The sequence below is a fragment of the Salvelinus fontinalis genome, chromosome 40 (genome assembly GCF_029448725.1).
Source record: "Salvelinus fontinalis isolate EN_2023a chromosome 40, ASM2944872v1, whole genome shotgun sequence".
In the NCBI taxonomy this organism is placed as follows: Eukaryota; Metazoa; Chordata; class Actinopteri; order Salmoniformes; family Salmonidae; genus Salvelinus; species Salvelinus fontinalis.
In genome coordinates this window covers 26642997-26656397 of record NC_074704.1, presented here as the reverse complement: position 1 = coordinate 26656397, position 13401 = coordinate 26642997, and the positions used below count along the sequence as shown (strand labels likewise).

At 44.1% G+C, this 13401-nt stretch overlaps 1 protein-coding gene across 1 annotated transcript; it reads right to left on the bottom strand.

The window, feature by feature from the left end:
- Nucleotides 1-9591: 9591 nt before the first annotated feature.
- LOC129839612 (zinc finger protein 436-like) lies at nt 9592-13112 on the bottom strand (the record flags this gene model as incomplete). The annotated part of the gene is made up of 2 exons (XM_055907142.1): nt 9592-11184; nt 12839-13112. Coding segments are annotated over 2 exons (891 nt in total), but the record flags the coding sequence as incomplete, so codon positions are not given.
- Between the last annotated feature and the right edge of the window lie 289 nt (nt 13113-13401).

The window sequence follows — 13401 nt, the reverse complement described above, 5'->3', positions numbered from 1 at the left end:
GCCGTAATATCTAACAAGTAATATCTAACAATTTCACAACATATATCCAATACACACACATCTAAATATTTGAATCTAGGTTTCTCTGTAGACATGATCCATCCCACCAGAGGGTGGGGGGGCTCCTGTATCAGTGGTTTTGACCAGATAGACACCTGCAGACACACATTATAGTGCCTCCCATGTACTCTCCTAAGATTGGACTTTTCTATACCACGTATCACGTGACTGTGTACGAAACTGCCAATGGTAGAAAACTCTCCCAGCGGTAGAAAACTCTGCCAGTGGTATACAGCGCATTCGTAATATATTCAGACCCCTTCACTTTTCCACTTTTTGTTACGTTACAGCCTTATTCTAAAATTGATTAAGTATTCCCCCTCATCAATCTACACACAATACCCCATAATGACATCACAATACCCCATAATGACAAACCAAAAACATTTTTTTCACATTTTTGCAAATGTATTTAAGTATTCAGACCCTTTACTATGAGACTCGAAATTGAGCTCAGATGCATCCTGATTCCATTGATCATCCTTGAGATGTTTGTACAACTTGATTGGAGTCCACCTGTGGTAAATTCAATTGATTGGAGATGATTTGGAAAGGCACAGACCTGTCTATATAAGGTCCCACAGTTCACAGTGCATGTCAGAGCAAAAACCAAGCAATGAGGTCAAAGGAATTGTTCATAGAGCTCTGAGACAGGATAGTGTCGAGGCACAGATCTGGAGAAAGGTACCAAAAAATGTATTCAGCATTGAAGGTCCCCAAGAACACAGTGTCCTCCATCATTCTTAAATGGAAGAAGTTTGGAACCACCAAGACTCTTCCTAGAGCTGGCCGCCCGGGCCAAACTGAGAAATCGGGGGAGAAGGGCATTGTCCAAGGAGGTGAACAAGAACCCGATGTTCACTCTGACAGAGCTCCAGAGTTCCTCTGTGGAGATGGGAGAAACTTTCAGAAGGTCAACCATCTCTGCAGCACTCAGGCCTTTATGTAGCAACGATTACATTTTCAATATTTATTTCAATGGACAATTCTGTGAACTGTTCTGTAAAAGGTGTAGGCTAGAGATGACATGCAGGAGCTGGCAGGGATTTGTAGTCTTGCATGTCATCTACTTTGATGCTAATTAGCATTTTAGAATTCGAGAGTAAAGAGACACAAAAATATTGATTCAAGTATTTGTATTTATTATGTATCCCCATTAGTTCCTGCCAAGGCAGCAGCTATTCTTCCTGGGGTTTATTATGGATCCCCATTAGTTCCTGCCAAGGCAGCAGCTACTCTTCCTGGGGTTTATTATGGATCCCCATTATTCCTGTCAAGGCAGCAGCTACTCTTCCTGGGGTTTATTATGGTTCCCCATTAGTTCCTGCCAAGGCAGCAGCTACTCTTCCTGGGGTCCAGCAAAATGAAGGCAGTTATACCATTTTAAAAACATTACAATGTCATACAATATGTATTTTGTATGTTTTCAGTGTATTTTTAACCAGACAATGGATTAATTGTAAATTAAAGTTCTCAAGTCTGACAGCCCAAACAAAAACACAAATTCTCAGTCAAAAACACAAGTCAGAACACAGCCTCTCGATTCTCTCATGTGTTTTCAGGTCCTCTGACTGGGAAATTGTCTTTCCACAATGAGAGCAGTGTTACAGTAGGGCAAAAAAGTATTTAGTCAGCCACCAATTGTGCAAGTTCTCCCACTTAAAAAGATGAAAGAGGCCTGTAATGTTCATCATAGGTACACTTCAACTATGACAGACAAAATGAGAAAAGAAAATCCAGAAAATCACATTGTAGGATTTTTTATGAATTTATTTGCAAATTATGGTGGAAAATAAGTATTTGGTCACCTACAAACAAGCAAGATTTCTGGCTCTCACAGACCTGTAACTTCTTCTTTAAGAGGCTCCTCTGTCATCCACTCGTTACCTGTATTAATGGCACCGTTTGAACTTGTTATCAGTATAAAAGACACCTGTCCACAACCTCAAACAGTCGCACTCCAAACTCCACTATGGCCAAGACCAAAGAGCTGTCAAAGGACACCAGAAACAAAATTGTAGACCTGCACAAGGCTGGGAAGACTGAATCTGCAATAGGTAAGCAGCTTGGTTTGAAGAAATCAACTGTGGGAGCAATTATTAGGAAATGGAAGACATACAAGACCACTGATAATCTCCCTCGATCTGGGGCTCCACGCAAGATCTCACCCCGTGGGGTCAAAATGATCACAAGAACCGTGAGCAAAAATCCCAGAACGACATGGGGGGACCTAGTGAATGACCCGCAGAGAGCTGGGACCAAAGTAACAAAGCCTAGGGCATTGAAGATGAAACGTGGCTGGGTCTTTCAGCACGACAATGATCCCAAACACACCGCCCGGGCAACGAAGGAGTGGCTTCGTAAGAAGCATTTCAAGGTCCTGGAGTGGCCTAGCCTGTCATGTTTTGTCATTTGATTATCATGTCTTGTCCCTGTGCTTCCCTTCCATTTGTCTCCCTCTGCTGGTCTTAGTAGGTTCTTTCCCTCTTTCTATCCCTCTCTCTTCCCCTCCCTCTCTTCCTCTCTCGCTCTCTCTCTATCGTTCCGTTCCTGCTCCCAGCTGTTCCTCATTCTCCTAACTACCTCATTTAATCTTTCACACCTGTCCCCTATTTTGCCCTCTGATTAGAGTTCCTATTTCTCCCTCTGTTTTCCGCTTCTGTCCTTGTCGGATCTTTGTTTGATGTTTGCTGTTCTGTGTCCTGGTTCCGCCCTGTCGTGGTTTTGCCTTCATCAGATGCTGCGTGTGAGCAGGTGTCATCTAAGATATATCCTGGAGTACCGTTTTGTTTAAGACTGGAATAAAGACTCTGTTTTTGTTAAGTTGCTTTTGGGTCCTCATTCACCAGCATAACAGAAAGATCCGACCACAATGGACCCAACGACTACGGATTCTCGCAACACTGCCATCAAGATCCAGGGAGCAATGCTCGGCAGACACGAGCAGGAATTGTCTGCTGCTCGTCATGCCGTTGAGACCCTGGCCGCTCAGGTTTCCAACCTCTCAGGACAGTTTCAGAGTCTTCGTCTCGTGCCACCTGTTACTTCCTGGTCTTCCGAGTCTTCGGAACCTAGGGTTAATAACCCACCATGTTACTCTGGGCAACCCACTGAGTGCCGCTCTTTTCTCACCCAGTGTGATATTGTGTTTTCTCTCCAGCCCAACACATACTCACGAGAGAGAGCTCGGATCGCCTACGTCATATCACTCCTTACTGGTCGGGCTCGGGAGTGGGGCACAGCTATCTGGGAGGCAAGGGCTGAGTGTACTAACGATTATCAGAGCTTTAAAGAGGAGATGATACGGGTTTTTGATCGTTCAGTTTTTGGGAAGGAGGCTTCCAGGGTCCTGGCTTCCCTATGTCAAGGTGATCGATCCATAACGGATTACTCTATAGAGTTTCGCACTCTTGCTGCATCCAGTGACTGGAACGAGCCGGCGTTGCTCGCTCGTTTTCTGGAGGGACTCCACGCTGAGGTTAAGGATGAGATTCTCTCCCGGGAGGTTCCCTCCAGCGTGGACTCTTTGATTGCACTCGCCATCCGCATAGAACGACGGGTAGATCTTCGTCACCGAGCTCGTGGAAGAGAGCTCGCGTTAACGGTGTTTCCCCTCTCCGCATCTCAACCATCTCCTCCCATCGGCTCAGAGACTGAGCCCATGCAGCTGGGAGGTATTCGCATCTCGACTAAGGAGAGGGAACGGAGAATCACCAACCGCCTTTGTCTCTATTGCGGTTCTGCTGGACATTTTGTCATGTCATGTCCAGTAAAAGCCAGAGCTCATCAGTAAGCGGAGGGCTACTGGTGAGCGCTACTACTCAGGTCTCTCCATCAAGATCCTGTACTACCTTGTCGGTCCATCTACGCTGGACCGGTTCGGCTGCTTCCTGCAGTGCCTTGATAGACTCTGGGGCTGAGGGTTGTTTTATGGACGAAGCATGGGCTCGGAAACATGACATTCCTCTCAGACAGTTAGGGAGGCCCACGCCCATGTTCGCCTTAGATGGTAGTTCTCTCCCCAGTATCAGATGTGAGACACTACCTTTAACCCTCACAGTATCTGGTAACCACAGTGAGACCATTTCCTTTTTGATTTTTCGTTCACCTTTTACACCTGTTGTTTTGGGTCATCCCTGGCTAGTATGTCATAATCCTTCTATTAATTGGTCTAGTAATTCTATCCTATCCTGGAGCGTTTCTTGTCATGTGAAGTGTTTAATGTCTGCTATCCCTCCTGTTTCTTGTGTCCCCTCTACTCAGGAGGAACCTGGGGATTTGACAGGAGTGCCGGAGGAATATCATGATCTACGCACGGTCTTCAGTCGGTCCAGAGCCAACTCTCTTCCTCCTCACCGGTCGTATGATTGTTGTATTGATCTCCTTCCGGGGACCACTCCCCCTCGGGGTAGACTATACTCTCTGTCGGCTCCCGAACGTAAGGCTCTCGAGGATTATCTGTCTGTTTCTCTCGACGCCGGTACAGTGGTGCCTTCTTCCTCTCCCGCCGGAGCGGGGTTTTTCTTTGTTAAGAAGAAGGACGGTACTCTGCGCCCCTGCGTGGATTATCGAGAGCTGAATGACATAACGGTTAAGAATCGTTATCCGCTTCCCCTTATGTCGTCAGCCTTCGAGATGCTGCAGGGAGCCAGGTTCTTTACTAAGTTGGATCTTCGTAACGCTTACCATCTCGTACGCATCAGAGAGGGGGACGAGTGGAAAACGGCGTTTAACACTCCGTTAGGGCATTTTGAATACCGGGTTCTGCCGTTCGGTCTCTCTAATGCTCCAGCTGTCTTTCAGGCATTAGTTAATGATGTACTGAGAGACATGCTGAACATCTTTGTTTTCGTTTACCTTGACGATATCCTGATTTTTTCACCGTCACTCGAGATTCATGTTCAGCACGTTCGACGTGTACTCCAGCGCCTTTTAGAGAATTGTCTCTACGTGAAGGCTGAGAAGTGCGCCTTTCATGTCTCCTCTGTCACTTTTCTTGGTTCTGTTATTTCCGCTGAAGGCATTCAGATGGATCCCGCTAAGGTCCAGGCTGTCAGCGATTGGCCCGTTCCTAAGTCACGTGTCGAGTTGCAGCGTTTTCTCGGTTTCGCTAATTTCTATCGGCGTTTCATTCGTAATTTCGGTCAAGTGGCTGCCCCTCTCACAGCTCTGACTTCTGTCAAGACTTGCTTTAAGTGGTCCGGTTCCGCCCAGGGAGCTTTTGATCTCCTCAAGAAGCGTTTTACATCCGCTCCTATCCTTGTTACTCCTGACGTCACTAAACAATTTATTGTCGAGGTTGACGCTTCAGAGGTGGGCGTGGGAGCCATTCTGTCCCAGCGCTTCCAGTCTGACGATAAGGTTCATCCTTGCGCTTACTTTTCTCATCGCCTGTCGCCATCGGAACGCAACTATGATGTGGGTAACCGCGAACTGCTCGCTATCCGCTTAGCCATAGGCGAATGGCGACAGTGGTTGGAGGGGGCGACCGTTCCTTTTGTCGTTTGGACTGACCATAAGAACCTTGAGTACATCCGTTCTGCCAAACGACTTAATGCACGTCAAGCTCGTTGGGCGTTGTTTTTTGCTCGTTTCGAGTTCGTGATTTCCTATCGCCCGGGAAATAAGAACACCAAGCCTGATGCCTTATCCCGTCTCTTTAGTTCTTCTGTGGTTTCTACCGACCCCGAGGGGATTCTCCCTGAAGGGCGTGTTGTCGGGTTGACTGTCTGGGGAATTGAGAGACAGGTAAAGCAAGCGCTCACTCACACTGCGTCGCCGCGCGCTTGTCCTAGTAACCTTCTGTTTGTTCCTGTCTCTACTCGTCTGGCTGTTCTTCAGTGGGCTCATTCTGCCAAGTTAGCTGGCCACCCCGGTGTTCGGGGTACGCTTGCTTCTATTCGCCAGCGGTTTTGGTGGCCTACTCAGGAGCGGGACACGTGCCGTTTCGTGGCTGCTTGTTCGGACTGCGCGCAGACTAAGTCAGGTAACTCTCCTCCTGCCGGTCGTCTCAGACCGCTTCCCATTCCTTCTCGACCATGGTCTCACATCGCCTTAGACTTTATTACCGGTCTGCCTTCGTCTGCGGGGAAGACTGTGATTCTTACGGTTATCGATAGGTTCTCTAAGGCGGCACATTTCATTCCCCTCGCTAAGCTTCCTTCCGCTAAGGAGACGGCACAAATCATCATTGAGAATGTGTTCAGAATTCATGGCCTCCCGTTAGACGCCGTTTCAGACAGAGGTCCGCAATTCACGTCACAGTTTTGGAGGGAGTTCTGTCGTTTGATCGGTGCTTCCGTCAGTCTCTCTTCCGGGTTTCATCCCCAGTCTAACGGTCAAGCAGAAAGGGCCAATCAGTCGATTGGTCGCATTTTACGCAGCCTTTCGTTTCGAAACCCTGCGTCTTGGGCAGAACAGCTCCCCTGGGCTGAGTACGCTCACAACTCGCTTCCTTCGTCTGCTACCGGGCTATCTCCGTTTCAGAGTAGTCTTGGTTACCAGCCTCCTCTGTTCTCGTCCCAGCTCGCCGAGTCCAGCGTTCCCTCCGCTCAGGCTTTTGTCCAACGTTGTGAGCGCACTTGGAGGAGGGTCAGGTCTGCACTTTGCCGTTACAGGGCGCAGACTGTGAGAGCCGCCAATAAACGTAGGATTAAGAGTCCTAGGTATTGTCGCGGTCAGAGAGTGTGGCTTTCCACTCGTAACCTTCCCCTTACGACAGCTTCTCGCAAGTTGACTCCGCGGTTCATTGGTCCGTTCCGTGTCTCTCAGGTCGTCAATCCTGTCGCTGTGCGACTGCTTCTTCCGCGACATCTTCGTCGCGTCCACCCTGTCTTCCATGTCTCTTGTGTCAAGCCTTTTCTTCGCGCTCCCGTTCGTCTTCCCTCCCCCCCTCCCGTCCTTGTCGAGGGCGCACCTATTTACAAGGTACGGAAGATCATGGACATGCGTTCTCGGGGACGTGGTCACCAGTACTTAGTGGATTGGGAGGGTTACGGTCCTGAGGAGAGGAGTTGGGTTCCATCTCGGGACGTTCTGGACCGTTCGTTGATTGATGATTTCCTCCGTTGCCGCCAGGGTTCCTCCTCGAGTGCGCCAGGAGGCGCTCGGTGAGTGGGGGGTACTGTCATGTTTTGTCATTTGATTATCATGTCTTGTCCCTGTGCTTCCCTTCCATTTGTCTCCCTCTGCTGGTCTTAGTAGGTTCTTTCCCTCTTTCTATCCCTCTCTCTTCCCCTCCCTCTCTTCCTCTCTCGCTCTCTCTCTATCGTTCCGTTCCTGCTCCCAGCTGTTCCTCATTCTCCTAACTACCTCATTTAATCTTTCACACCTGTCCCCTATTTTGCCCTCTGATTAGAGTTCCTATTTCTCCCTCTGTTTTCCGCTTCTGTCCTTGTCGGATCTTTGTTTGATGTTTGCTGTTCTGTGTCCTGGTTCCGCCCTGTCGTGGTTTTGCCTTCATCAGATGCTGCGTGTGAGCAGGTGTCATCTAAGATATATCCTGGAGTACCGTTTTGTTTAAGACTGGAATAAAGACTCTGTTTTTGTTAAGTTGCTTTTGGGTCCTCATTCACCAGCATAACATAGCCAGTCTCCAGATCTCAACCCCATAGAAAATCTTTGGAGGGAGTTGAAAGTCCTGTTGCCCAGCAACAGCCCCAAAACATCACTGCTCTAGAGGAGATCTGCATGGAGGAATGGGCCAAAATACCAGCAACAGTGTGTGAAAACCTTGTGAAGACTTACAGAAAACGTTTGACCTCTGTCATTGCCAACAAAGGGTATATAACAAAGTATTTAGATAAACTTTTGTTATTGACCAAATACTTATTTTCCACCATAATGTGCAAATAAATTCATTAAAAATCCTACAATGTGATTTTCTGGATTTTTTTTCTCATTTTGTCTGTCATAGTTGAAGTGGACCTATGATGAAAATTACAGGCCTCTCTCATCTTTTGAAGTAGGAGAACTTGCACAATTGGTGGCTGACTAAATACTTTTTTGCCCCACTGTATGTCTTCTCCTCCTGTGTATTTGTATGTATTCTTTCATGCTCTTTCAGGTACTTTAACCGGGAAAATCTCTTTCCACAGTGGGAGCAGTGGTGCATCTTTTTTCCTGTGTGTGTCCTCTCATGCTGGTTCAGGTTTCCTAACTGGGCAAAATGCTTTCCACAATGGGAACATTGGTAAGACTTTTCTCCTGTGTGTATTCTCTCATGCTCCTTCAGGCTCCCTAACTGGGTACAACTCTTTCCACAATGGGAACATTCAAAAGGCTTTTCACCTGTGTGTGTCCTCTCATGCCTTTCCACGCTACCTAACCACTTAAAACTCTTTTCACACAAGGAGCAGTGGTAAGGCTTCTTTTCTGTGTGTATTATCTTATGTGTTTTCAGGCTCCCTAACTGAGTACAACTCTTTCCACACTGGGAGCAGTGATGTCGTCCTGCTGATTTGGAAGTCTCAGGGTCTGGTTCCCCTGAAGGACTCTTCCTGCTGTCAGAAGGAGAGTCTGGTCTCTCTCCTGTCAAAGACAAACAGATTATTTAATTAAACAGACTTGAATGAAACCTCCACATGATAAAACTTCCTATGACATTTAATCTAGATTAGATCCCTCAATCACCTGAAGTCAGTTTTCACAAGTATTACTAAAACGACTTCAAAATGCAGGTCTCTGTGGGCTTCTTAGGATGTCCAGGCAGGTGATTCACTTCTAACTTAAGTCTAGCAGGTGTTTACATGGTTTGACACATCTGCCAGGTGATTAAAAATCCAATTTCAGTACCAGTGTATTATATATATTTTTCTTTCACCAATGTCATGAAATCCAATTGCAACTCCTCTACGGACTCGGGGGAGAGGCGAAGGTCGAGAGCCATGCGTCCTCCGAAACACGACCCTGCCAAGCCGCACTGCACATCTTGACACACTGCTCGCTTAACCTGAATGTGATACTGCCTGGATTAGAACCATAAAATGATGCAGCTGATGATCATTAGATTAGAACCAGGGACTGTAGTTACGCCTCTAGTGACGCCAATGACAAGCATACCCATTACATGATGCAGCCACCACCATGGTTGAAAATATGTAGTCAGTGATGTGTTGAATTTGCCCCAAACATAATGCTTTTGTATTCAGGATATAAAGTTAATTGCTTTGCCACATTGTTTTTCAGTATTACTTTAGTGCCTCATTGCAAACAGAATGCATGTTTTGGAATATTTGTATTCTGTACAGGCTTCCTTCTTTTCACTCTGTCATTTAGGTTAGTATTGTGGAGTAACTACAATGTTGTTAATCCATCCTCAGTTTTCTCCTATCACAACCATTAAACACTAACTATTTTAAAGTCACCATTGGCCTCATGGTGAAATCCCTGAGCGGTTTCCTTCCTCTCCAGCAACTGAATTAGTGACTGGGTATATTGATACACCATCTAAAGTGTAATTAATAACTTCACCATGCTCAAAGGGATATTCAATGTCTGCTTTTTTTACCCATTTACCAACACATGCACTTCTTTGTGAGGCGTTGGAAAACCTCCCGGGTCTTTGTGGTTGAATCTGTGTTTGAAATTCACTGCTCGACTGAGGGACATTACAGATAATTGTATGTGTGGGGTACAGAGATGAAGTAGTCATTCGAACATCATGTTAAACACTATTATTGCACACAGAGTGAGTCCATGCAACTTATTATGTGACTTGTTAAGCAAAATCTTTATTCCTGAACTTATTTAGGCTTTTAATTAAATTTGTAAACATTTCCAAAAACATAATTCCACTTTGACATTATGGGGTATTGAATCCATTTAACCCCAGTATCTCTACTTGCACATTCATCTTCTGCTATTCACATTCACATTCCCTACCATTCCAGTGTTTAATTGCTATATTGTAATTACTTCGCCACCATGGTCTATTTATTGCCTAACCTCTGTTATCCTACCTTATTGGCACATGCTGTATATAGATTTTTCTACTGTATAATTGATTGTATGTTTGTTTATTCTATGTGTAACTCTGTGTTGTTGTATGTGTCATTGCAAGTGAGAACTTGTTCTCAACTAGTCTACCTGGTTAAATAAAGGTGAAATAAAAATACATTTTAAATTCAGGATGTAACACAACAACATGTGGGACCAGTCAAGGGGTGTGAATACTTTCTGAAGTCTCTGTATATATAAAACTCCCCCCACCCAGCAATCTAATAGTATCAGTAAAATCTGTTAAAATAAAACCACAGATAAATATACCTAACATAGTACAATCTAATAGCATCAGTAAAATCTGTTGAAATAAAAACACAGATAAATATACCTAACATAGTACATCTATTAAACAATACATCAGAAATAGTTTACACATTATAGAGATCCATTCATGGATGTACAGGTCTGTTGGATAAACCTTCAGAAATGTCCGCTGCTGATTTCTTCCAGGTGTCCATAGCGGACACCCTGGCCCTGTGAATCCTGGCCGTGGACAAATTCTCAGTCAAAAACATAAGTCAGAACACAGCCTCTCTATTCTCTCGTGTGATTTCAGGTCCTCTGACTGGGAAAATGTATTTTCACAATGAGAGCAGTGGTATGTTGTCTCCTTCTGTGTATTAGTATGTTGGAAAGGCTTTACTCCTGTGTGTTTTCTCTCATGCTTTTTCAAACTCCCTGACCACCTAAAACTCTTTTCACACTGGGAACATTGGAAAGGTTTTTCTCCTGTGTGTGTTCTCTCATGCGTTTTCAGGCTCACTAACCACCTAAAACTGTTTCCACAGTGAGAACAGTGATAAGGCTTCTCTCCAGTGTGTATTCTTTCATGCTTGTTCAGGACCCATAACCACCTAAAACTCTTTCCACAGTGGGAACAGTGATAAGACTTCTCTCTAGTGTGTGATCTCTCATGCCCAACCAGGGCCCCTAACTGAGTAAAATTCTTTCCACAGTGAGAACAGTGGTAGGGCTTTTCTCCTGTATGTATTCTCTCACGCATTTTCAGGCTCCCAAACCACCTAAAACTCTTTCCACAGTGGGAGCAGTGGTGTTGGTTAGGCGTCTCCAGGTCTATTTCCTCTGAGGAACTCTTCCCGCTGTCAGAGTCAGGTCTCTCTCCTGACAAAAGACAAACAGATTATTCAGTTAAACAGAGAGATCTGAATGAAACCTGTATTAAATAAAATTGTCTTCCTATGAGGTTTAATCTAGACTAGATCCCTCAATAACCTGAGGTCAGTCTTCACAACATTACATCATTAAAAATAAACTTGGTGACGGTGAGATTTAAAAACAAATGATGTAGAGCTCCAAATCTAATCTCTCAGGGAATGTCATGATGTCATAATAATAGAGCTCTATAATAATATATAATGTCGTGTTTATAGGCTGAGCAGAACTCTATAATAATAATGTCATGTTTACAGGCTGAACAGAGCTCTATAATAATAGATAATGTCATGTTTTAGGCTGAGCAGAGCTCTATAATAATAGATAATGTCATGTTTCTAGGCTGAACAGAGCTCTATAATAATAGATAATGTCATGTTTTAGGCTGAACAGAGCTCTATAATAATAGATAATGTCATGTTTCTAGGCTGAACAGAGCTCTATAATAATAGATAATGTCATGTTTCTAGGCTGAACAGAGCTCTATAATAATAGATAATGTCATGTTTTAGGCTGAACAGAGCTCTATAATAATAGATAATGTCATGTTTCTAGGCTGAACAGAGCTCTATAATAATAGATAATGTCATGTTTTAGGCTGAGCAGAGCTCTATAATAATAGATCATGTCATGTTTAGGCTGAGCAGAGCTCTATAATAATAGATAATGTTATGTTTATAGGCTGAGCTCTATTATCTGTCTATAGCTTGACAACATTCAACTGTATTCGTGATATGTATTATCTAACACTCACAATTTCTTTCCTTTTTGGTTACTAAGCAGTTCTATCAACATTTAGCAACTACGTTAAACTAACATCATCAGCAAACCAGTTAGCTATATTTCAGAGGTTAAAAGTTGGATATTAAATTAAATGTGGTCTGTCACGCAGTCGAATTTTACAATATACAGAATGTCCCACAAAATGTGTACATATGACTTTTTTGAAAACTCTCATAACCTAACTTAACTTACATGAATTGCAATACAAATCGGTGGTCAGCTAGCAGGGTGTAGAAGGGTGTATGTAGTCGTAGTTAATATTATTATTGTTTCTTGTTGACTATTTTAATTGAAATCATTCACGGTAAGGTAGTTATGTTGGATAAATATAACACATAAGAAGCCGTATGTATCTTACATTAAAGGGCCAATGCAGCCGTTTTTAATCTCAACATCAAATCCTTGCTGGTTAACGATGACGTAGCTCCCTGGTTTTGTTTTAAAAAATGTCCATTGTCTGGGTGTTCACTCCCCCCCACGGGTTACTATAGCAACACACATCACAACCCCACGGGTTACTATAGCAACACACATCCCCTGTCATTTATATCTTGTTTGTCAATTCTGAGTGACATTAAGTTGTGAATTTGCTAATCGATTGTTAAGGTTTTGTTGGTGACCCGCTCTTTGGTGGTATACACATCTTACAGTGTAGTTATCAATTCCTACATTACATAATAACTTAATAATAATTCAATACTAATTAATAATAATAATAAATAATAAATAATTCAAGCATAAACATTCAGTATAACGCTGCTTTAAAACCACGCATCAGTTCAACAATAGTTTGTGCTCCTGTTTTTAAGACAGTACTTACTGGTCTTAATCAGATCTCCTGTCTCCTCCTCCTGTTCTTCCTTCTCCTCCTTCAATGTGACAGTTATCTCTTGGCCCTTTACTTCAAAAACGGCATCCTCCTCTTTCTCTTCCTCCTCTTCTTTTACTGTAACATCCTCCTCCTCTTTCACTCTGAACGCGTCTTCCTTTTCTTTCACTGAAAAGTCTTTCTCTTCTTCTTTCACAGTAACTGTGACATCCTCTTCTCCCTCCTCCTCTTTCACGACTGTGTTCAGCCCCAGACCCCCTCTTCTTTAACAGGAGGAGAGTAGCTTCGTGAACTCATGGTCGGAGATGTTAGCTAGCTAGTTAGCATTAGCGACTAGCCTAGCACTAGGCAAATTTAAGACATCTGCCCGACTAACAAAGTAAATACGAAAATAAATGGGGCAACTCGCTATAAAACAGAAGTATGTCTAAAACACATAGGCAAATATGCACTGAAACAGTCCAAAAGCTTGAATGTTTAGGCCATGTCGCCTAGCAAGCTACTGAAGTGACTGACTCGCTGTTGTTGTAGAAGTGTCCCGTCCACTAGATTAT